Source organism: Clytia hemisphaerica, unplaced genomic scaffold, assembly GCF_902728285.1.
Source record: "Clytia hemisphaerica strain Z4C2 unplaced genomic scaffold, Clytia hemisphaerica genome assembly, whole genome shotgun sequence".
Classification (NCBI taxonomy): domain Eukaryota; kingdom Metazoa; phylum Cnidaria; class Hydrozoa; order Leptothecata; family Clytiidae; genus Clytia; species Clytia hemisphaerica.
Window position 1 is genome coordinate 1,419,369 of NW_027103979.1, and position 25,144 is coordinate 1,444,512.

At 34.6% G+C, this 25,144-nt stretch overlaps 2 protein-coding genes across 3 annotated transcripts; one reads left to right on the forward strand and one right to left on the reverse strand.

Annotated features, from left to right (window-relative positions):
- Nucleotides 1-7,928: 7,928 nt before the first annotated feature.
- LOC136810937 (uncharacterized) lies at nt 7,929-15,422 on the reverse strand. 2 transcript variants are annotated; one of them, XM_067067525.1, is made up of 6 exons: nt 14,113-15,422; nt 13,642-13,716; nt 11,140-11,314; nt 10,447-10,600; nt 10,068-10,162; nt 7,929-8,712 (listed from the first exon to the last, which is right to left on the reverse strand). In XM_067067525.1, the coding sequence occupies exons 1-6, from the start codon at nt 14,220-14,222 to the stop codon at nt 8,443-8,445; spliced, it is 879 nt and encodes a 292-aa protein (XP_066923626.1). In that variant the 5' UTR covers nt 14,223-15,422; the 3' UTR covers nt 7,929-8,442. The 2 variants fall into 2 exon arrangements, with proteins under 2 accessions (XP_066923626.1, XP_066923625.1); XM_067067524.1 differs by lacking the exons at nt 7,929-8,712; nt 10,068-10,162; nt 10,447-10,600; nt 11,140-11,314 and adding an exon at nt 11,992-13,064.
- A 3,823-nt stretch (nt 15,423-19,245) lies between these two features.
- LOC136811034 (uncharacterized) lies at nt 19,246-22,828 on the forward strand. The gene is made up of 6 exons (XM_067067637.1): nt 19,246-19,300; nt 20,590-21,102; nt 21,273-21,560; nt 21,735-21,944; nt 22,076-22,325; nt 22,720-22,828. Exons 1-6 carry the CDS (start codon nt 19,246-19,248, stop codon nt 22,826-22,828), a joined length of 1,425 nt encoding a protein of 474 aa, XP_066923738.1.
- The last annotated feature ends 2,316 nt before the right edge of the window (nt 22,829-25,144 follow it).

Below are 25,144 nucleotides of genomic sequence, written 5' to 3' on the forward strand. Positions count from 1 at the left end.
ATTTTTTTCAGATTTTGGGAGCAGCCGTGTCCAGATTTCAGGCAAGTTGAGTTCCATGTTGAGCGTCTCCTCTCTTGTTTTGATGCCTCCTTAAAAGAACGGTTGAAAAGCGTGAAACAGCTTGACTTTCCAGTGGCCATTTTCAGGTATCTCTTCCATGGGAGGGGGTTGGACAAAAAAAGGGGGTCAAAGCAACTTTATAAGCATGACTTTGACCCTCAATGGTTTCCCAATGATTGGCACAAAAGCATCATTAATAAGAGAGGAAGCAGGAGAGAAATTGTCTTTCCAATCACCATTCGGTGTTTCTTATCTAAATCTCCAAAGCTATTCAAGGCCACAAATAGCGGAGAGATTCAAGAAAAAAAAACACGGTTGGTGCAAAGATTATCAGTTCTTGTTTTCAAGGACACTTTTAATTCTTAGAATTTGATTGTAATACTAGGTTTCAATAATTTTTTCAGAAATATATTTTATCTATGATCATGCAAGTTCCTGCTGATCATCACATATGGACCATGCACTGGGCATGTCAAAGGTTAAAAAATGAGGCTACATGAAAGTGTTTTAAAGTTTCACTCAAACTGAGCATACAAATTTACAAAAAATGAAAAATTAATGATTTTTTAATTCTCTTTATGTTTCATTCTTCATTTGATGTCGTGTATGTGCGTTTGGTTCTTTCATAACCACCCTCCGAAAGAAGCTGCATTCTCTTCTCCGCCGCCAAAAGATTGACACATGCGTCGTGTCTGTTTATCTTCTGGTGAAACAACTTTCTGAAGACATCATTCTTCTTTTCAACTCCTGCAAAAAAAGTAAAGAAGACTTCAGTGATTAAATTTGTGTATCATTTCAGAGTAAATATGTAGCTAGAAATTTGATTGCAGTATCTTTGATTTATTCAGTGATTTCCAGTTATAAAATAAAGATTTTGATTTCCATACCTTGACCAGTAAAGATCTTTAGGGTTTTGTATTTTCTCATAATGTCAGGGATGTGTTTCACCATGATGTGAATATAAGGGGTTACAGGGAAGTTCCATGAATAGCCAGTACCATTCATCTTTTTGAGATGAACTACCCATCGTTTGGCCTAAAAGTAAAAAGGTTTATCATATTTTCAGGTTGTTCTTCACTCAAAGACTGTTATCGTTGTGTTTCATGGTTACAGTGATGTTCACTAGAGTTGTGTTAAAGTTTTTTACCTACCTTCAATTCAAATTCATCAATCTCTTGAGGTGTCAGTTCTGGCTTGTTCATCGTGACATAAAGATCTTCGAAGTCCTGAGAAAGTAAGACATCTTTATAATGCACCCCTTACTTAGTACTGTTCTGGGAATTTTTAGAGACTTTTCGAAGTTTGGGAATTTTAAAACTTTTGGGGTTAAAAAATTTTGAGATTTCCTTTGAATTTTTCATTTCCTGAAAATTTTGTGATATGCAATTTTCTTTGAAAAAGAAAATGAATAAAAATAGAGGGGATAACATTTTCCAGGTTACACACTTTCCACAATTTTCTTGTTGGTTGGACTTGATTTTTTGGTAAGAATTCCTCAAAATAATTTGGAAGGCGTTTAAGCATCCGCTTTTTGTCATTGCCCATAAGTGATGTCCACTCCACTTTGTTTTGCTTATTCTTCCAAAATGATAGTGTGATTCCAATCTCTTTCATTGCGGCTATTAGCTTGGTCTTCATTTCTTCGTTGCCATTTTTCTATAAATTGGAAATATAAAAAAAACTTGAGATATCATGTGGGAAATAGTGTTTGCAGTTGAAGAGGGGCGTATGGGGTTTGCGATTTCCTAAATACTGCTAAAATTTTCGGAATTCCATTAAAAAATACTTGCAAATTATTTCGCTCCAACTAATCTTAATGGCAGACATTAAAAAATTAGCCTCGCAAACATTATTTAGCTGTATGAATTAGTTCCCTAAGGTAGAATGTAAGTTCACAGATCAAAAAATGTTTTTTTTTTTTTTCAGAAAATGCTTCTATTATCACCTCATCTATGTCAAGGATATTATGAAACATTCCATCTTCCAATCTATCAGTGACCCTCAACATCAGATGTAATTCATCTACACAATACTTCTCGATTGGAACGTCCTTCAAAATTGGATCATTTTTGCAGCCTGGTTTCTTCTTCCAATTTTTATCAATCACACGTTTCTTGCCTTGTTTATTTGGGTCTTGTCTGCAAGAAAATGTAAGTGAATTTTTTTGTACCATAACTTTAAGCAAAATTTGATTTAGTGTCAAAGAGTTCAAATGACAAGATGAATTTTGGGTTTGACCTGTAGCAAGTTTGTTGTTTTTTTCTTGAAATTTTTGGGTTTGGGATGTTTTGGAAAAGTGTATTAGATTTTCACTGTATTTTTCCAAGTTATTTACTTATATTGATTTCATCAATTTTAGATTGGCATACCTTGTTTCTTTATCAATGTCACAGTAGATGCATGCATTGTCAGATGTGGCTGCCTTCATTCCAAGAAGCGTGAGAAGAAACTGAAAACAGAAGAGGTAATTTCATTAATTCTTTTAAAGATTCTTTCACATTTTGGGATTTTCTTTAAGATATTTTCGGAATTTTGGAAATTTTTGAGGTTAAGTTTTTTGGGATTTTTAGGCATTATTGAAAAAGTGTGCAAGATTTGTTCCAGTGACTTGGCCCTTGTAAGAATAATAACGAAAATGCTGGGGCCTACTTTGTAATCCCCACCAATCAACAAATCGACACTTAATTCCTTTCCATCCACAGTTAATTTTGGCTCCTTTGCAATCTTGTTTACATCTTCTATCAAATCATGGAAACTTTCTTTTATACAGTCGTAGGATTCACTTGCCATTCCCACACCAACAGCATTATTCCCTACAAAAATAGACATTACATGTTTTTTTATAAGCAAGTGTATGCCTGAGCCAAGTTTTTAGTGAAATTAGATTTTACTCCTCGTGAGATGGAGAAAATGCTTTAAAGATCCTTAATTTATTATCAGAACAATATTGTCAGAGTAAGTTTCTCACCAGAGCTCTTATAGAATGAGCCAGACTCTTCAATGATTGAGTAGGACATAACAACCAAATTTGAATGCCGTGTCAGTTTGGTGCCATCTCCACTGATTTTCAACTAGAGAAAGACAAATGATATCATTACCTAGCAAAGACACTTAAGTCAAAAACATTTATTGCAAATCTATGGAAACGACTTTCTTTTCTTCAGTTTAATTTGAAATCTGACATTTTTGGATTTACTCTCATACATTTTTAGTAAACTGTTAGTAGTTAAGGCTTTAAAGAAACTAACCATGATATTATTTTCAGCAGACCTGACCCTTTTATCTGTTTTTAATTCATCAATTAAACTCATTTGAGCTCCAGCACTATCCCCAGGTGTCTTTTGGACGTCAAAGCTTTTTGAAATTTCGCGTTGCATATCTTCCACCAAATAAGATCTTGGCAAACCAAATGCGATCTGAGACAGTTCATGATATGCTTTGTTGGAAATCATCCATCTGTCCTTCACGTATATGACAGCTTTCATTTTCTCTATTTCAGTCAAGTCATCACCTAAAGAGCGAAACGCAATATGAGACCTAAGATTCAAGACGTGCAACGAGTATATATGGTTATAAATTTCTTCCTTATTGGGCAGGGCTATTAAATCGCATGCCAACTCGTCAGAAAATTACCTGCTTTCCATTCGAACGGATTTTCGCTGGTTTGGCTTGACGAAAGTACGCTGGCTTGGCTTGACGAAAGATCGCTGGCTTGGCTTGACGAAAGATCGCTGGCTTGGCTTGACGAAATAGCGCTGGATTGGCTCGACGAAAGAATTGAACAATCAGACCGTGATTCACTCATGGAAAGTTCCGTTTCTTCCGTAGAAGGTGATGAAAGATGTGCCGGAAGTTTCTCCGACCACGAAGATGATCCTAAGTGAAAAATGTTATTATATATTTGAAAGTACTTGTATATTTTTTTGAATTCCCGATTAGTTGATTCAAATCTGGCAATTTCAGGCAAATTTAGCTAAATTAATCTCAGTTGATAAACTAGCCTCCCGCTTGATAACTTAATAAGTTTTCGATTTTTTCCAACCCTCAGACCTTGTCAGATCCCCCGTTCGACGGGTTTGGTTATTAAAATAGGGATTGGGCTTTTCCAGAAAAAATTCGTTCATGGGGGGTGGAGGATATATTATTTATTCTGTGATCTACCCCTGGACATTTCAATTTTTCACCCCCTGGACACGTGTTTTACCCTGGACAAGCATCAAGTTGACCCCCTGGACACAAATATTTACCCCTGGACATCGCAGATTCACCCCATGGACATGGCTGTTTTTCAGGGTTTTTTCAATACCCCTGGACAATATATCCTCCCCTCCACCCCCCATGAATGTTTTTTTTCTGGATTGAAAAAAAACTTTCTTCCTTGATGAGGTACTAGCGATTATTTTAGTTTTGTTAGTAGCTACTTTTATTTATCCCTTTTATTTATGCATTGAATGTAAATTTGATTTTTTACCCTTATCACATGACATGGATATCTTTGTAGATGCCTTTGTTTTCAATTTTATTTGGCTTGAAGTGAAACCGAATTTTTCCACTTGTCTTGTTACGCTCTCTCTAAAGAAGAAAACTGTTATAAAACTGGTTTCTTTCTAGCTGAAGCACCTATTTCTGTAGCGAAATGAAAGAGTTATTGGGCTAAAATAATCAAATTATTTTGATTTGAAGAAAACGTTCTTTACCGAACTTGTGTCAGTCGTCGGTATTTTTGTCGTTGACCCAACTCCTCAAAGGGTTTCGTTGGTCTAACACCTTTGGTTTGCGGATTCTAAAAACATAATATATTGAGTCAGTGAATTTGTCCATAACATAAGGGGGGAGGGGCTTTAACAAATCCGACTACTATCTAAATGTTGTCATTTTTATTTTTCTCTGCAAAACTATATAGTTGACCCTCATTAGCCAATAGGAGAGCAACTAAAGGTATCGATCGATCCATGCGTAATATCTTTTTGGGGCGTGGCAAAAGAGAAGAGTAGGAAATGTCGCAACATACCTGCAATGTTGCAATTGAAAAGGGAGGTGTTCCAAAGCTGTGCCACAGGCCTTTGATTTTGTAGCGATTTGCCGAGTTGTTCTTTTTGAGCTTCTTCCCGATTCTTTCACCCGCCTTCCTGATGGACCAATGAATGGAAAGCTCATACGACCCAATCCACCCAGCCTTCGTTAAAAGCCCCTCTACGTAAGCTTTTGCCTCCACAAAACCCATTTTACTAAGGAAATGTACCAACTCTCCAGTCATTTCCAAACAGTCTCCAGTGCTGTTTTTGTTAGAGGCTGGTACATATTTCAAAGAGTTTTCAAAAGACATCTTAGAAAAGACAAAACTGGTATCACGTCAATTGTCGACTTTCGAAAAATAATTTTCAAAAAAGTTTTGACGAAAAAAAAAAAAACATTATACATATTTGGAAAGCCCTTTGATTATACTTTTCGAATGTTTGGACCTCCAAATTTTTTGCTGTTGTTAAATGCGGGTTTTCCCTGACATGTAAACAAACATTAGGGGAATTCAAGGAAAAATGTCTCTGTTTTTCAAAGTGAAAAATCACCGCATCGCAGACCTGAAACTTTGTACTTGTTATACATTTTTGGAAAGGTCTAAGATGGAATTTCAAAACCCTGAAACACAGGAGGGTTTTAGAATTTTGTTCGAAAAAGCACTGAAGTTCAACGGCTGACAAAAAGAGAAATCCTAGGAGTAACGAGCTCAAAAAAAGAATAAATGATAGACGAAGTATTGTACTTTTCAAAAATATATATTTCTTTCATCAAAGAATTCTAAAAAATTAATAAATAAACGTGGCTACTTAGGAAAAATCACAAATTATTTTTCTTGTCTTCTATTTGACATTTTTTCGAACGTTTACCCCCGTCTTTTCTGACGTTCGATTCTTTGACGTCAAAACATGGAAACCCCATTTGTCGCGATGAAATAAATAGAGTTATTTTCATTAAGTCCAATTTTAGTTGTATTCACATTTTTCAAATTCCACTTTGCTTCCCACATTTGGTTTCTTATTTGTCGAGATGTGAATGTGTTTGTTTTGTCTGTTGTTTAATCCCTTTTTTGTTTCTTTGTGTTTCTTCGCGAGTTTTTTTTTTAGTTATTGGCCCAGCGCGGAGCGTTATGGGCCTTTAAAACGCAACTGATTGAGAAGATTTGACTCTGTCGGGGCCTATGCGCGCAATTATCAATCGACACATCCAGGCTAAAATCGAATTATCTGACTTTCTATTGTGCGCATGCGTAAGAAAAAACCACATATAATTAATACCCCTAACTTATATGGTCAAACCTTTCTTTCTCAAATTAGTAAGAGTGTACTTATCTCAAAATGTTAAAGTAATCAGAGTAATTAAATTGCTCGCTCGACTTGAGTCAATACATCATACCTGTAAATTTGTATTGTGACTCTGCAACAAAAAATATGTTGACACTGCCAGCACTGCTGGGCCTTTATGCCGCTTAGGCTTTCTTGTTATATTATGTATTGTCTGTTAGTTTTCTCAGTCATTGTCTTTTTCGTTTTTTTCCGTGCGGACGTCTGCACGGCATTTCGGACTTTAGGTGTCGAACCGGGTTCTGGGTCTACTTTTTGAAAATGTGTCTTTTGATACAGTATATGACCCCCAAAACGGAGACGGCCCCCAAAACGGAGGTTTTCATTAAAATGAAGATTCTGAGTTGTAGATTTATCAGAATTAAACGATTTTTGTTTGATGGTTATACTTAAAAATGAGCATGTTTTTGCTGGTTTGAGACGGATTCAAAATAACATATTTGCGTCCAAAGGAAATATTTTAACACCAAAATTAGATAAAAATTGCATATGACTTTAGAGGCTGGGTAAAAGATATAGCATCTCGAAGGTTAACCAGTATTTTGGAGCCCTAGAATCAGCATTGACTAAACCGAAAATTCTAAATATGAGAAAAAGCAAAAAATCTTGGAATTCTATTCCTATCATCTTGAGTTAATAGTTTTCAAAAAATTAACATTATATATAACATTTTTCGCTGAATCAGCAAAAACGGCAAATTCTGTCATTTTTTTGCAAAACATAGGAGAAAAGTATCGCTAAAATTTCAAACCTCCGTTTTGGGGGCCATTAGAAAAAAGCTACCCATCTTTAACACAGAGCGAAAGGTCCCTATATACGGTACGATTTTTTTAGTTCATTTTACCGCATACTAAAAGTATACGGTATTATGCGATACGTTATTTTTACCGCATACATAGTATCCGTTTTACCACATACTCAAAAGTGAGACTACGCATATCGTTTTATATTACTGCATTCATATTCGTTGAATATAGGGACAGCGGATACGTATAATGTAATATCCATATTCCCCGGATACCGAACCCAGTATACACATACATATTCTTGATACGTATACAACATTATATTTGCGCACCGTATACCAAATGTATATTACGTTATACAACACTATATGAATACGGGAGTATGACGATGGATGTATATCATTCTATATATATTACGTTATACAACACTATATGAATACGGGAGTATGATGGTGATCGAGCTTTCATGGAGGCACTGGATCACATTTTTTTATAAGCATATTACTTTTTAATTAATTAATGACAAGCAAATTTTTAGTCGGGGTAGTTTTTCATAGCGGATTTAATGCCAAAACAAGCAAGCAATATTTATTTAGAGGGGAATCAAGAAAAATAGAATGTTCGAAATTATTGGTCGACAATGACAAATTAATGAATTGACAAAACAAGTGGTTTGTTTCTTAAGAAATAAATGTCTTCTTAATATTGATTTAAAAGTTACAAAAGATTATTTAAAGATTACAAAAAAAAAATAAAAGCATACAAAAATATGTTCGATAAGGCCAGAGATAAGGATAAAAAAAGTTAAAAATCTAATCCTGTTAACTAGTTTGCTTAATTATTGTATCCTAACCATAAATCAGATTACTAAAGTTGTTGTAAAAGGTGCGTACTTAGGCAAACGCGAAGAATGCATTATTCGTGGGATTTAAGTTTTATCGTTTTTTAATTGTCCACTGTATAAATATTTAAAAATTTCCCCTTTAAATTCACTGATAAAGTTAGCGGGAAAGGCCGACGAAACGTCTGAAAAAAGATTAAGACAGATCAAGATCTGCGTAAGCTAAAATCCAAAGGTCGAAATCTCTTGACGATGTATTTCTGTAGGCATCGAGGCTTTTCTGTGTCTTATTGTGTCTTTATTGTGTCTTATCTTAACAGTTTAGTGCATTACACTGAACAATTTTCTGAATTGCAGAATTAAGCCTTATTTAGTTGAAAAAGATACGAAAAAGATGAAAACAAAATAAAACAAGATAAATTTAAACCATGAAAAGTTATCGGACCAAAGCTGCTGGAAGTTTGGCTATTTGAAACTTCCTGGTCGAGGGGGTTCCATAATTTCGACTTATCTGCAGAACGCTAGCATCGATCCGATCAATCAAATCGTTGAATGCATCTGTCCTCCAATCATGACGACGGAAAACATGCGTTGTCGTTGGTCCTTCGTCATCCGTCTCTTCATCGGACATCACATTCGCACACGCGTGCTGCCAGAGTTCAGCATCATCACCCTCCTTTTCCACTTTGTCACGTGCAAGGAAAAGCTAAACGAAGAAACAAATGATCAGTACAGATTTACTAGCTGATAACAAGCTGGATGTTACTTTTGATAGAAATGAGTCATAATGCGATTTTGAGTTTATTGAAAACATGTTCGTGAGTGTAATATTACAATTTCTTTGGGAAAACTTCAGTGAAGATCATTATTTTCTTATTACTACTTTCAAATTAAGCTTACATCGAGCAGGGGGGGGGGGCAAGCAGTTAGTACAGAACACTATGTGTACTAACTGATTCTTGGCAAAATCTGTAACCCACCACCACCCCCTGTCACTTAGTACACCGTGTACTAACTGTTTTTGACCTTGCTCAATATATATACCACCCCCAAAAATAAGGATACGTCTCTCTACGCTGCATTCCAGGTGAATTTCACACTCCAGAGAGGTTTTATGAGGTGTGTTTTTACCTGTTTTTACCACAAACTACTTTCAAACAAATGAAAATATAACAAATTATGGAGGTCAATGATGAGAGTGAGTACGAATTTACAAGGACTAGCTGGGACTAGGAAATTTTAGAGTATCTTTTTTATCCTTTTTCATGGTTCCGACTGGGGTTCTAGCCCCCCCCCCCCCGCCAAATTTAGGTCCCCCCTGAAAGCAAAGTCCCCCCAGCATGATAAAAGTCCTAGGTCCCAGTATTGGGGGAAAGAATTTGATGAATAATTTCTTTTTCAAAGTGAATATTTATCAGTTTGTCAATGAAAACTGATGAAAACACTAGTAAATAAAAAATAGTAGTAGTAATTTAGTAGTAGGGAGAAATAATACTTAGCAAATTAGCAAAATTAATTATACGACTCATGGACCCTTGAGTTCTTAATTGCCCTCTGAAATAGTGCCAAGAGGCTTAACTTTTTCCAGGAAGCTTTTGCAAAGGACTAAGTTATGTGTAATACAATTTCAAATATAAGCTGTTAAAAGGTATTCCTGACTGTCCTAGAAAGAAGATCCATAAAAAAGATAGAATCATAAAAAAGATAGAATCATAAACCTGTCATAAACTGATAACAGTAAAAATCTGAGAAATCTAGTTTAAAATTCTCAGTTATTACACCTTTTTACTTCCAAAATTCTGTATATACCACCCCTTATGGCAGTTAGTACAAAGGTTAACTGTATTTGCAAATTTGCAAATATACACCACCCCTTTTGGCAGTTAGTACACAGGTGTACTAACTGCATTTCGCAAATTTGAAAAATGGACCCACCACGGTACTAAGTGTCATGGGTGTCGTGTACTAACTGCTTGCCCCCCCCCCCCTGCATCGAGTGTTTTGCTGTAACTTGACATAAATTTGAAAATGATCTGAAATGATAAAAACTTTCATTCTTACCCTGTGCCTCCTAGTAGTTCTCCTCTTGGTTGTTTTTGTGTCTGGTCCTTCCTTTTCTTGCCTCTTCAGATTTTCGAAATAGCGATAGATAGCTCCTAAACAAGACAAAAACACATTTAAAATTAAATCGACAAATAAACTAATAAATTTGTATTTCCATATTTGCCGAGACAACATCAACACCCTAGAGAAAAGAATAATACTTTCCTAGCAGTTAAGTTCCGGCAAACACGTAACCCCTTGTTGAATTTATTTTAATATTATACTTTAAGGAGTCTTTATAAGAAGAATGGTCTAATTTAACCTCTTGCAAGGAATAGAAAACGAGAAAGATGAATAATAAAATCAGTCTTTCAAAAATATTTTAGGTTGTACTTACTGAAAGTTAACTTCTCTTCATAATCCACTTTAGATGTCCGAAGGGAATTGTAAACTTTCATCTTAATTTCTTTGTTGTGTTTGGAACGGTAACTTTCATTGAAGTTCCATATCGTGTCAACGCTTAAACCATCGTAAGCCAAATGTACGTGAGTCTGTAAACAAATAGGGGCAATTAAACATTATAGACTGACTTTTTACAGACAGTTAATTATATGAAATATTATGCTTAGTTGGGGCTTAGTTTAGAGGGGTCAAGACCCCCCTTAAGTAGGAAGACCCCCTTTAAGTGGCAACCCCCTTACAAAAATGAAAAAAAATTGACCCTTACGAAATTTGCTGACTTAAAGTACTTTTATAAATAAAGTACAAGCAATTTTTCAGGTTGAACTTGCTTATTAATAAAATTCTACAATGGAAAAGGGGGAAAATGACGCCGCAGGCAAAAAAATTACAATTTGAATTGTTAACTGGCTGTCCCAGTTGAACCTTGCTTATAGCTTATACCCTCTCACGAAAATTTTGGAAAGTCTCAGACCCTGAAGTCTAAGGGTAGAATCTATGTTATAAAATCAAATTATATGAAATGTACCATTTCAAACTACTATCTCTTGAACTACCAAAAGATAAATGCATCAAAAATGATAACTTATCAAGGATGGATAAATCTATACTATTAAAAAAGGAAACTTACTGAAAGAGCTGGTGGCAGTTTTCGATCTTTCTCTTTTACTTTATTTTGTTCTTCCCGTGCATAAATTTCCATAACAAGCACCTTTAAATCTTCATATTTTCGCTCCAGTGTTTCCATATCCTTTTGTTGTTTTATGATTTTCGCATTGAGTGCATCTTTGACTTGATCAAGTTCCCTAAATTGAATGTAGAATAAAAATACAAGCAAAGATCATTTTTTGGTTTCCTGTAACCTTAACCCATCTAGACGCCTCTCCTGAGATAATTGTCTCCTATAAAAACCACCGTTTTTAAGATGTATAAAAAATTGAGAGCCTTGTTTTGCTAAAATTGATTATTGATACACGTTTTTTTATAAGAATTGAGTATTTTGGTTAAGGGTGAACATTTTTTTTATTTTTCTATTGTTCTAAACGATAGGCCTACAGTTTGGTTTAACACTAACTCACCCTGATATTCTGATAGAAGTTATTCTTATAAAAGAAAAAGTGTGTATTACATCGTAACCAAGCAATTGGTACGATAAAAGGAAGATTTACCTTAAAGGGAACTAATTTTCGCAAAAAATTAGTTACCGGGAAAATTAGTTCCCTTAAGGTAGATAAATTAAAATTTTTCATAAATTTCTCTTTGTTCAAAAATTTTGTTGCTTCTTAAATGTCTTGTTAAAGTTAAAATAATTCATAACTTCCAAAAAGGGATGGAAAAAATTGTCAAAATAATAATAGAGAGTACAAAGATTATTGAAAAGAGGAAAAAATGTCTTTTAAGAAAACAGAACTCTAAAGTTAAAATATGATATTCTTATAAAAAGTAAGAAAATATTGTCTAAAAAGTATCAAAACCACTACCACTGTATTTAAGTCAGAAGTTCAATTGATTTGGTCAAACTTAAGTAAGTTCACCGAACAGTCAATCAAGATGTATCTACTTGCGGGGTCCTCTGTCAACATCTTCAAACCTAGGGAAGCCAACTCTTTTATTGATTCAAATTTTCCAATGTTTCTAAAATTATACCCCAACGAGTATACATCTGTGGCCTCAGATTGTTTTGTCTTTTGAATATTTCGAAGTTCAAAGGCAAGATGCTGATGCCTCTTATTATAAATATCTTGCTCTTTAGAGCCAGGTGCAATATCATACATCATTGGCGCATTGATGAGAGTGGCTTTACCAAAATCAATTATGCATGGAGAAAGGGAAGGCCTTAAAAGAATATTCTCTCCATGCAAGTCATTGTGAAGAATATTCTTCTCATGAATATAAGTAAGGCCTTCAACTAACTCCCTGCAAACTTTGAACCACTGTGATTTCTTAATTTTACTTTTTCCAAGAACAGATCTTAGTGTTTGAGCAGTTGTAATGCTGGTTTTTGAGCCTGATACGAATTCCATTAAAATTGAACCAGAATCAAGTATACCAAATAAATATGGCACAAAACTAGAACCGGAAAGGTGTTGAAGAACCAAAGCTTCAGCTCTCAAGTCTGCCATGGTTCCTTTGATATTTTTCTTGGCACATGTAATGCCAAGAAAGTTTATCTTGCATAATACAACTTCTCCAAAAACACCAGACCATTTAGGATACCCATTGCTGTAAAGAGAGATTTTGTCCTTGGTGAAAGCTGGGATTGTGGACGATAAGGAGGACAAAAGCTCATTTCGACAATTTTTCTTCATTTGAGAATATTTGGTTTTTGCAGGCATGGTAAATGCAAGTTTCTGGACTACTCTTCGGTTAATTGGTTTTCTTTTTGAACTCTGTGTAATTAATTCGTTCTTTAACTTCTTTAACTCCTTTTTGGCATTGATTAAATTGTGTTTCATTTGCTCTTTTGCTTTCCCTTTTCTCTGCTTAATCTTTCTTTTCATATCTTGTCGATAGTGTTTTCTCCTGTTAATGGATCGCTTAGCCGTTTTTGCTTTTCTGTAAAAAGAATTTTTAAAGCTTTGAAAAAAATGACAAAAAAAATGCAAAAAATGAGCGTCAAGCTAAATCATGATTTGTACAGTTTAAACATGGTTTAGAATGTTTTGACTGATGATGTTATTTTGGCATTTTTAATGACTAACAACATGCACACCCAATCTAACTATTTGGTCAAATTTTGCATGGTTTTTTAGCATTGTAATCAAAACTTGTCTTTTAGTTTTAAACAATGTACCATCCACATTTGGACACTTTTGAATGGCTAATGCTGATATGTGTTTGGCATGCTAGATGACTACACATATGCCAGATGATACAATGTTTAAATTCTAAAGGACATTTTAATCTTGTGTTGTTTTACAGAATTGTTTCCACTTTAACAGGATAAATTTTGAATATTGTTTATACAAAGAAAATGTTGTCAAGAAAGTCTTTGAAATGGTTAAAATCATTTTGCACTCGTAAGCCACAAAACCAAACATTCACAATAAGGAAATAGTTTATTGATGCAAAGGTAATCAATTTACTATGACAAAACATAAGTGTAAAGCAATTATTGTTTAAAAAAGCATACCTTTGCGTAATTTGTGAGTCGTCTCTTGAGGTTGAGTCGTCCAAAATGGGTAAGGTATCGTCAATATTGTTGTTTCTGAAAAAGAAGAGAGTTTGTGACATTCTGTGACAAGATTCACCAGCTACTCTATGGAATATATTATTGACTTTGGTAAAAATGGTTTTGATTTTGCTCTCAGATCCCTAACATAACAGGAGGGCCTTGAATTTTAAAATAATGAATTTCAGTAATTCAGTACTTTTTCTAGTGTTTTCCAATATTAATAAATGCTAGCCAGAAATTAACCATGTGGGAAAGGACAAGTTGAGGGCTTAAAAGCATGTAAAACTTATGCCCAGAAAACAGCCGGTAACATTGGTCTGTGATAGCAGAATTCAACTGGCCCAACAATTTTTAACAAAGAATCATTCTGAGGGAAAACTAATCGTTTAAAGATAACTCGAGGTCCCCAAAAAAACCTTAAAATGTTACCTCATATTTGGTGAAGTTTCCTGATTTTGACCTCTAGGGAGTAAGACTTTAACTCCGTTGGGAGTAGAGGTTGCATTCAAAACTAACGGTCTTTTGGCAGCTCTTGGCATGATGATTTATTGAAGAAAGCTAGAAGAATAAAAATACAGACCCTTACAAAACAACCCATCCATAAATTATAAAATCAAAATGTGAAGCTTGTCCAAGGTTTTGACACTTATTTTTTTTGTCACAATAGAAAAGACTTTTGAAATTTTCAGTCAGTTAGAAAAAGATCTTCAGAGGGTTAAAGCAAAAAAATTTATTAAACAGTTTGACGAAAAATATACCATGAAAAGGAAAAAGGTACCACAGAAAGGCCACAAAAAGAAATTAAATTTAAAAAACTTTAGAAGATAATTTATCATGATACCCATGACAAACCATGGTGAAAAAGGATTTAGACTTACTGAATTATTAGTGGTTGTATGAGGAAAAAACAATGTAAAGTTAAAAGATCTTTTAAAAACGGTAGATAAGTTTCCAACAAAAAGATTAAACTGTTGATGGATCTTCAGATGATGAGCAGAAGTTAAAAGGACTCTGTAATCATGTTTTTGGTGTTTTATAGGGAAATTCCCATGCTGGATTTTGTTAACACAATGATCATTTTGTTTTCAGTTGAGTGCTTTACATTGTTTTACCCATGAAAGTATTGTTTAAATGAGTTTAAAAGGCCCTGGGGTTAAATTTCTGCTTTCTAACTTTTCTATTTTTCATTGTTATTCTTTATTTCTTCAATCATTCAATCATTGTTTCAAAATGTTATTGCACAAGAGTTTGGAAGGTTCTAGAAGCAATATTTTCACTATAGGTTTGGATAAGTGAGCACAGTCAGTGATCATTCTTAAGAAGAAGGGAGAGTTTGTTTGTGGTCCATCATGGGCTGGGCTGGGGATACTTGCTAAAAAGGGATATGGTTTGTAAATGCAAAATAAACTTATCTTTGGCTTCTGGTAGTTCCATCTTTGAATCTTCTTTCAAGTTGAGTTTCAATCTATGATGAGCCTAGATCTAGATTCTGTAAACTCCTTCCCTTTGTTATAATTTTGCGCGCCACTAAAACTGCAATACGCGCATCAGCGCACAGGCTGACTGCTTTTTCAACATCGGGCTAAACAATAACAAATATGGTAGCCGCGAGCTACGGAATAATGGAACACGGGTCACCTCTAGACAGCTAGAGACTTCTTTCACTTCACTGTTCACTTTGGTCCCATCATTTCACTTGTTGGCTGGTATCTACCGCCTGCTGAGTCGTGTAAAAGTTGGTCTCAGCTAGCTTTAAAGAGAAAACGAAGTGACAACAAGCTCTTGTGGACCTGCACTTTTTATCGGCGTGGGCGATAACAACCATAACGTCAGAACCATTATCCCCACCAAAAACAAAGTTTTAAACCAGACCAGAGGATGAAAACTTGGATGTATGTACCCCTATTTGTCCTTGTTTTAATGGTTTTATGTATGAGCATGGGAAAGTAACAAAATCAAAGAAGTATAGAGAATAAACATTGGCTACATCTACAATATCTCATATCACAAGAGAAAAACGAACAGCTAGGCAAGCGCAAAGGGGTGTCTCATCATGTCCCCAGTCATTTTGCCTGACTTTTGTATCCGATCCACATGGAACACAGGCATATTGCTAGCGTGTCAATTTGAAACAACTTATTTATAGCTACTATCTAATTTCCTGCTGGTTTTTTACTGTACTCACATCCATTGAAGTATCTTGTACATTACACACTTGATAAAGACATATATAAGTGTCAAAATATTTGTGAAGAAAATGTGTTTTTATCTGTTTTATCCATTCTGGTGACACATTTTTGGCTTTTATGTTTGACATTGAAGTATGGAGATATCTTTTGGTGGCAATTTAGATATGCGAATATATATATCGATAGTTAATTTGTTAACGACTCTGGACACCGCCGTACATGGTGCGGTGTTGTACGGCGGGGCTTGATTTAAATGTCCGGTGGGAATGAAAGGTTAACTCTTGAAAACACCATACATTTTCCCACCATACATTAAATTTCCCATCGTACAATAGTACGGTGGGAATGCGATCGCGAAAGGGAAAGCACCACCGTACTATGTCCGGTGGGACCACCGAATTTGGTACGGTGGTGAAATAGGTTAACTCGAAATCCACCGTACCCACCGGACATCACCGTACAATGTACAGCGGTGTCCAGGGTCGTATTTGTTATGATTGGCCCTAGTTATGGACTAGTCCGTCGTAACCTCCTAACAGTCAGATTAACTTCCATAAAATAGCTCCTCACTCTATGAAGGCAAAAGCCTAACTGAATACCTAGTAATCTAAGGCTCTATTTATACTAAAATGATTTAAAATCAATTATGGCATTAACTACCTGGTTGGGGAAAAGTTATTTTATAGAAGTTATTCTGACTGCCAAAAAGGACTATATTATGATTGATATTAAGGTGACAACCAAAAATATCTTCTTTTTGTGTCACCCTGGGTGACATTGGGCCCCAATGGACTAAAGAAATCTGTAAATTAGTCAGATTTTTTAGTTCATCAAAATAGATTTATATGTAAGTGTCTAAGTGTCTGTGTTGGTCAAGTTTGAATTTTGCGACAAAATTTTTTACTGACTGACCAGGATATATACTTGTATTTTGGGAATGGCACAAAATGAAGATGTTTATGATTGTCACCTTTTTCTATTTCTATTTTTATGTATTTCTATTTCTATGTAATAATTCTTAGGAGGTTTTACAAACCTATTCTCTCGAATATATCATAAATTAAAAATAAAAATAAATAAATAAATAATAAAAATAAAAAATCTATATTCATAAAATATACAAAAATACAATGAATGTTGGTTATATAAATAATTTGTTTGCATCTAAAATAATTTATTGTAAATTATGTAAGTTAAAAGGTAAAAGGGTTTGAAGATTTAGAATGATAGAGTTACTAGATTACTAGATTTTGAGACTTGAGTAGTTTAGGATTTTAGTTAAGAATTTACTGAGAAAATTATAGTGTTGTTAAGTAAGAATTTGCTGGGAAATTTGTTAAAATAGTAATATGGAATGTAAATTTAAATTAAAATTTAATTTTACCTTATTATGCCACATAGCAACTTCTGGTAAAACTAGGTTTATTTGATGTATTTGATGTGATATGTGTATGTAATGTTACCTGATTGTAACTTACATATATCAAGGAAAAATTATATTGATAAGATTTTACATTTTTTATCTATCTATCTATCTATATATTAGTAACATTAGGCCCGAAGGCCCATTCTCGCTACATTATCAGATTTAGGAATGTACAGTTTAGATTTATGAAGAATAAATTGGGTCAGCTAGTGGGCAGGCTGATTGGTGTCAGTCAGACTTTTAATTCGATAAAATCTGATAATTTCGCTGATATTTAATGATTGGGCAGATAGCTATTGTTTCTAACATGACATCCAATGAGAAATAGACAAGCCGTTTCTCTTTTCTCAATCATTAAAGATATTCAGAGATTAGACCTTTAGGAAATTGCAATGATCTATTGAATCAGTTCTGCATAATTTAATTACTACAGACTGCTATTGGACTAGGAATCATATGTTCTTTTTTATAAGGAAATAAAATCCTCAAGTTAAAGAAAAAGAAATTTAGATGTTGATATCTTTGGATAGAAGTATAGTTGACAAATTTTGCTTGATACCTGGATTTTAAAGTTTCATTTGAACATTTAAAAAAGAACTATATATTGGTATTTTCCATTATATTAAGTTATATTATCTATCAGTTTGTACAGGTTGCCCAAATTGTGTCTGAAAGCTAACGCCACCGACTAAGTTATTCTTTGAAATTTTCAATTTTATTATTTTTTTAAGTTTTGTATATTTTTATAAATTCATTAAACCCAGTTAACTAGGGTCCTGGGAAAGATATTAAACCAATGTATTAAATGCATCTTTACATCTTTACATCTTTACATTCAATATATTTGTCTAATGATTTTAGAGTTGCAAAATCATGATATAAAATATAATTTCTTTTTAGATGACCTCTAAAAATGACGATAGTACTGCAGTGCGTTTTTGTGCTCTTTGTAAAACAAAATGTTCAAAAGCAACATTTTATAGATCACATAACAATGGAAATTGTATTGCTAAAAAACAAAAGCTGATGCCAGCAACTACGGGTTTAAGTCAAAAGAGAAAATTATCAGGTATTTATTTATTTTTTATAAATGGGTAATTTCAATGTAAGTATTTTGTCAAGAAACAACACCATGTTGTATCAATAGTTCAATCAACTAAATGATTGTTTTCATTTTCGAATAGTTGAACCACCATCTTTCAATGACGAGATATACGATGATTTTCACATGGAAACTCAAACAATGGACAGTGAGCACGATGGACAAATTCCTATAGGTTAGTTTATAATGCATTTAATATTCTTCCTAGTACATTATGATACGTGTTGATAGGTTGCAAAAAACAAATGGAAAATGATGAATCTCTAGGTATCTTTTTAATATGAAACGGGCGGGTCTCCAGTAAGTCAACAGAGAAGTCATTACACAATTTAAATTAAGGAAGGCTTGTGCCATCTATTAAAATCTGCCTATTAAACTTTCTGGGTAAAAGATTATGAATTTTTGTTAAAAAAATATTTTCAATTATTTACTCGACTTCGATACTTCCTGTTGATGTCTGATTTCTTTCATTTTATAATTTCAGAAACTGGTCGAGAATATACTATAGATCAAGAACATCACGATGAGAATGAAGAAAATAACCATGAAATCGATCAACAAAACGAAACAACGGTAAAAAGATCGATGTTTTTCTTACATTACTTTTGAGAAAAATCAGCCGCCATAAAATGTAAAATATATGTAGAATCGTAAGACATGTCTAAATCAGAATGTTGCATAATTACTTGAAAACTCTTCACTTTTGTTCTATCTAATTTTATTTCAAAGGAACAGGAGGAGATATGGGAGACTGAAGAGTTACCTGACTATTTCAAGAAAGACAACGAAACCAGTTACAGAGAGCTTAATTCCAATGTGTGCTTCATTGTAAAATCTTTGCTCAAATGGCAATCAAAGTTTTCCCTGTCGGACAGTTGCATCCTTTCTTTGTTTCGTTAGGTGAAAAAGATTTTATTTGCAATCAATGTTGTCATTCGGTCAAGTGTTTTAACTGTGATTGTGGATAATATACCCGATTCACTCCACCTTGCGAGAAGATTAATTCATTTAGAAAGAGACGATTTCGAACAATATGTTGTGTGTCCCAGCTGCTATTTCATTTATCCAAAGGAAGATTCAATCAAGACTGATGTCTTGGGTATTTCATTTTTCCTCCTTTTTTTCTTTTAGTAGGTCCTTTTTTCAAACTTTGATTTATGAAAGGAACTATCTATCTATCTAAGAATCTGACTAAAAAATCTGACCTTTGGCTATGCGTGATTTTTTGTCACTGATTGCCCATTTCTTTGTATGCTTATAGTAAAAGTATCCTAAATCTTTGATTTTGCTTTACAGGGAGAAAAACAGCAAAGACTTGTGACTATGTACAATTTCGGAAACATCCACAGATACGTTTTCGATCCCCTTGCAGAACTGAACTGCTCAAAACTATTCTCAACATAAATGGTGATAAAAGCACTTTTTACCCCAAAAAGGTTTACTGCTATAGAGGTAACTTGGATTTTATTCTGGTGCTATTTTTGTCACTTTCGCTGTATGAACACGTAGCAAAATAGTCCTTTTCTACGTCAATTTTCTTCCTTAGAATTTTCAATCGTTTTAACCCAATACAAATTATTTTTAATAGTAGTCAGTAGTCACTTCCGTAAGACGTTTAAGGTGATTTTAACAAGATTTAGCTCTACTGCCTTCAAATATCATATTCTATTCAAATAACTTAAGTTGATGGATAAGGCAGCAATGTCACTATTCTACTTCTAAATATATGAAATATTTTTAGTCATGAATAGAGACAAAAATCGTAAAATGTCTTTTTGCGACAGATATCTCTCAAGACAGATATACCGCCTGGGTCAGAGGGAGGGATGGGTAGTAAAATCTTGGACATTATGATATTTGCTACCTGATGATGTGACAAAAAAATTACCAAAATAGGTAGGTGGTATCTATGTGTAAACTTTTGGTAAGCTTTTACTACCTGGGTAGCTTTTTTTGTGAAATTGGTGGTCTCTTTGTCAAATTGTCCCGAACAAATTTACTACCAGGGTAGCAAAATACCTATTCCAAAAATCTGGGGGGAAAATTCGTAAAAATCCTTTTACTACTCATATTATGTCTGAGATTTTAATACCGACCCCCTCCCCCCCCCTTTGTCGATTGTATAGAGGTTGTATATAGGACTTACAGATTTACCTTTACTTATATCTTTTTAAATAACTTTTCTTCAGGTATCAAGAGAGGTATGGAAGATTTAACCAGACGGAGAGATTTTCTTGACCTCCTTTTTCGAGATATACAACAGAATGATGAATACCTCTCGGACATTTACGATGGCAAAATGTATAAAACATTTAAAGATTTAGATGGAAATTTTTTCTTCAATGACAAACGCAACATCGGATTGATGCTAAATTTTGACTTCTTTGATCCTTTCAAAAGGTCAAAGTACTCTTTAGGTGTCTTATATGCAGTGATAATTAATCTTCCAAGGGAATCACGCTTTTTATGGGAGAACGTCCTGGTAATCGCTGTTGTTCCTGGTCCTGAAGAACCAAAGCTAAGTATCAACAGCTTCCTTGAGCCTTTGGTTGATGAACTGATAGAAGGCTGGTACTCTGGGATGAGAATAGAAGAGAGTGATGGACTTTGTTCGCTATACAAGTTTGCTGTTGTTTGCATTTCCAGCGACCTCCCAGCGTTACGAAAAATTGGTGGATTTTTGTCCTTCAGGGCTAAGCTAGGTATAAGTTATTTTTACAGCTATTTTTTCAAACACTTCCCATGTTAGTTATGCTTGAGTGGTGAGAACTTACGCGTTTTTAAAATGTGATCTGTGTGCTGGTTTCTTTGTGTTACCCCTTCTTTGTGATACATCGTTTGACATTGGCTTGCCTTATCTCTCTCATTTCAGGATGTAGTAAATGTTTGACGATTTTTACATGGGAGCAAAAGGCTAATGAAAAGAAAGGAACACCTGCAGTCGAAAGAAACCTTGGCAAGTTTGAGTCTAATAAATGGACTTCAAGAAAAGGTGATGAGCACAAGAGGCTAGGATTCAAAATTGCAAAAGCGAAAACGTTGGATGAAACTAAAACAGAAGAATCAAAACATGGTGTTCGCTATTCCGAACTTTTCCGACTTCCGTATTTTGATCCAATTAAGATGCATGTTGTTGACCCAATGCATAACCTTTTTCTAGGTATGATGAATTTAAAATTATAATCTTTCATGCATGAAATGGTGACAACTAACTTCCGATTTTTTGTGTAGAAGTGTCTGAAGAGAAAAACGTAAATTTTTAGCCTGAAAGGTTTATTTAGTTTTTCTTTTACTAAATTGATGATAGCTCCTGTTTTCGATATTCAATTTTCAGGAATCGCCCATCACGTCTTTGACACCTGGATGGAGACAGGAACCATTCAAGCAAAGATCCATTTTCAAAAAATTAATGCAAGACAAGAAAGAATTCGTGTTCCATCAGATATGGGTCGTATTAGCACGTCGGTTTGTAGCCATTACAAAAACATGAAGGCTGATGAGTGGAAACATTGGGCTCTGATATATTCTACTTACTGTCTTAGGGGTATGTTTGCTGTGTATATTCTCTATTGTTTTCCGGTTTTTGAAAAGTATTGATTTCGTTTTATGACATCGAGTCTTTTGAATCAAATGATTGATTATCTAATTTATTTATATTTGTATTTTTGGTTTTAGGAATCATTCCTGATAAGGATTTGCGAATTTGGACAAAATTTGTAAACGCATGTCACATGATATGTGTCCCTGTTGTTCGTTTGGCTGAAGTTGAAAAAGCCCACAAACTGCTGCAAGAATTTGCTAAAGAGTTCGAAGCCCGGTACAGCAGCAAATTTACGGTGCCGAACATGCATATGATGCTCCATCTTAAGGAAGGCATCGAGGATTATGGACCATTGTATGCTTTTTGGTGTTTTGGATTCGAGAGGTATGTATACAATTCTAGGACTAATGTTTCTAGAATCCCAACTTGTATAAACAATATAATTCAAAATTACCAAGCACTAAAAGCTATAAGGATTTTATATTCCTATTAGCATTTAGTTTTTTTTTCTTTATCAGACTCACTTGGCTAAAATATTTTCACCTACTCACTGAAACAGGGGTGTAAATGTGTGTGTTTTTCTGGGAACAGAATGTTTTTATTAATTTGATTCTATATTTCTAATTGTCTTTTTTGACGTAGAACATTAAGATACCCCTGTCTCCTTTCTATAGAAAAGCACATGATAACAGCTAAGCTGGATATCTTAAACATCCGTACCTTTAATAGGGTGATGCGATCGATTATTGCTTTGAAATTATTTCTTCTAAATTTTCAGGTATAATGGGTTCTTATATTTTGGGTTCTTTTCAAACAAATGGTCACTCTATTCCTCTCCAAATTATGCGGAAATTCGTCACTTTTTCAAAAATGTCATCGGACAATGATTTTGATAACATTTTTATCGATGCTGAAGAAGATAACGACCGAAAACAGACCCCAAAAGTTGATTTCAAAGAAGCTCTTTCAACACTGTACACGTCACAAATCGATAGCTCTTGTTTTGAAAACGAAATTGAGGTTTTGAGATCCAAAGGTCGGCAGGCAAAGTTGGATAATGAAGTTATCAATTTACTTATTGAAATGTTTAATAATTTTTGTGGTATTGGAATAACGAAAATTTCTATTCTAGCTAAAAGTGCTAGTCGCATTTCAATTGGTAAACAGGTCTTTATATATATATAAAATTTTACTATTTCCTATTCCTAGAAAATAAGGACAGAGAGCCCTTTAAGAAGACTCCCTGTCTATCTTGCATTTTTCTTTGCAATAGCCAGTCCACAAAACTTTTCAATCGAACAATTCTCATTTTTAATTACTTGATCGAGTAAAGTCAAAGAAATTCTACCACGTTTGCAATTTTTATCATCGTTAAACATTAACAATTTACTCAAGCGACCAGAAGGCATTCTCACAACATGAGCTGCGTAGTTTCGTTGCTGTTGTTTGATAAAAACATTAACATCTGAGGTACCACATATAGTGTGAAGCTGGTTGTTGCTAATGACGTATCGAAAATCATTATTGACCTCATCTACATAACGAAATCCACCTCTGACCATTCTCCTCAAAAACATTCTATAGGTGACATCGAGGCGATCGTACTGGAGAGACGTTAAGTTCCAGTTCTGACATGAATACGTTAACCGGCTCCTGACGAAACTGTTGAGGAAGAAGATACGAACACGTAGGTTGATTTGGAAGTTTTGTAGCAGGTTAGACATTTGGGCGAATTTTACAATTGCAAGTTGAATTCGTTGATTGAGTTCTGCTTCCCCTGTGTTTGGTTGAAGGTGATTAAGGACAGCACCAAGATATTTGAATTCTTTGACATTTTTGAGTTGCTCTTCACGAAGAGATATGATAGAATCGAGATGTTGTTCTTGATTGATGGTCATTGTTTCGGTTTTCGAGACATTGATTGTCAAACCAAAGGCAGTGAAAGTTAAATCCAAAAGCTCTGTTGCAGCACTGATACCCTCGAGTGAAAGTAGAAAGAGGACGATGTCATCAGCATATCCACACCAAGAGAGAGTCGCTTCTCCCCAAGTTCTTATACCACTTGCTCTCATCTCGAATCTTTCTGCACGAGAGTGTGCTTGTGGGTTAACTCGATATTTGTGTTTGAAGTACTTGATTCGGTTATCATCTTTACATTTTTCGATAAATACTCTCATAACGAAGTCTAGATATAAATTGAACAAAAAGGGACTTTCGGGTCCCCCTTGACGCACACCGGAAGTCGTTTTGAAGGATATCATAGCATCGTCGTAGGTGAGGGTGGTATTTTCGTACAAGGTTTGAAGAATTTCGAAAGTTCGAGGGATGGATCTATCAGGGAAGCGCAGTTTTATACTTTCAAAGAGCCAGCTTCGTGGTATGTGGTCGAAAGCTGCACTTAAATCAACAAATAGAAGAAATGTAGGTTCAGACTTTTTGTTTGAAATTTGGTGAACTCGTTTGACTGTGTAGATACCGTCTGTTGTTCCACGGTCCTTTCTAAAGCCATTTTGCTCATCCGATAACTGATTCTCGTACCAGGGTCTGAGTCGTTCAAGAATCATATTAATGGCTAATTTGCAGACGGTTGATCCTATACTAATTCCGCGGTATTTTGTTGGGTCTTTCTTTGAACCTTTCCCTTTCCACAATGTCTTAAGTCTAGAGTTTCCCCACACACCAGGGATGTCGAGATTATCCCACAGGTTGAACATCATTCTCTGTATCACCTGAAGCATGATTGGTTCGGTACATCTTTTCAAGAGCTCCGGTTCAATGTCGTTAGATGCCTTATTATTTTTAAGTTTTTGTAAGTGTTTCTGTATTTCTTCAACGGTTGGGGGTGCATCATTTAATTCAGAATTCAATGAGATATTCTGTAGAGCATTGACGAAAATTGGAAGATTCAGAAATTCCTCAGGTGTTTGGGTTGTAGAAGGGTCTTCTGGGTTAAAAATGTGTTTTAAAAAATGGTTCAAAAGTTTGTCCGGAGGACATGATCCAATGACTGGGTTTTAAGGTGGGTTTCTTGCTTTTTTGGCACGGGCAAATAATTTATCAAGTTCTCTGTTAATGGACAATTGGTTTATTTTCTCGGCTTCATCTCTATAAAATTGATTTCGTAGTTGTCGAGCTCTAGTTCTGATTTTCTTACGAACGGCTTTCACTTTTTTCGGACAGGCATTTCTCATTACCAATAGTTC

Coding starts and splice junctions, on each gene's coding strand:
- LOC136811034 (XM_067067637.1), top strand. CDS start 19,246: ATGGCAATCAAAGTTTTCCCTGTCGGACAGTTGCATCCTTTCTTTGTT. Junction 21,561..21,734: donor AATGCATAACCTTTTTCTAG/GTATGATGAATT, acceptor TTCAATTTTCAG/GAATCGCCCATCACGTCTTT. Junction 21,945..22,075: donor TTCTACTTACTGTCTTAGGG/GTATGTTTGCTG, acceptor TTTTGGTTTTAG/GAATCATTCCTGATAAGGAT.
- LOC136810937 (XM_067067524.1), bottom strand. CDS start 14,222: ATGCCAAGAGCTGCCAAAAGACCGTTAGTTTTGAATGCAACCTCTACT. Junction 13,717..14,112: donor GAAACTTCACCAAATATGAG/GTAACATTTTAA, acceptor CTTCTTTTTCAG/AAACAACAATATTGACGATA. Junction 13,065..13,641: donor GACTCACAAATTACGCAAAG/GTATGCTTTTTT, acceptor TTCTTTTTACAG/AAAAGCAAAAACGGCTAAGC.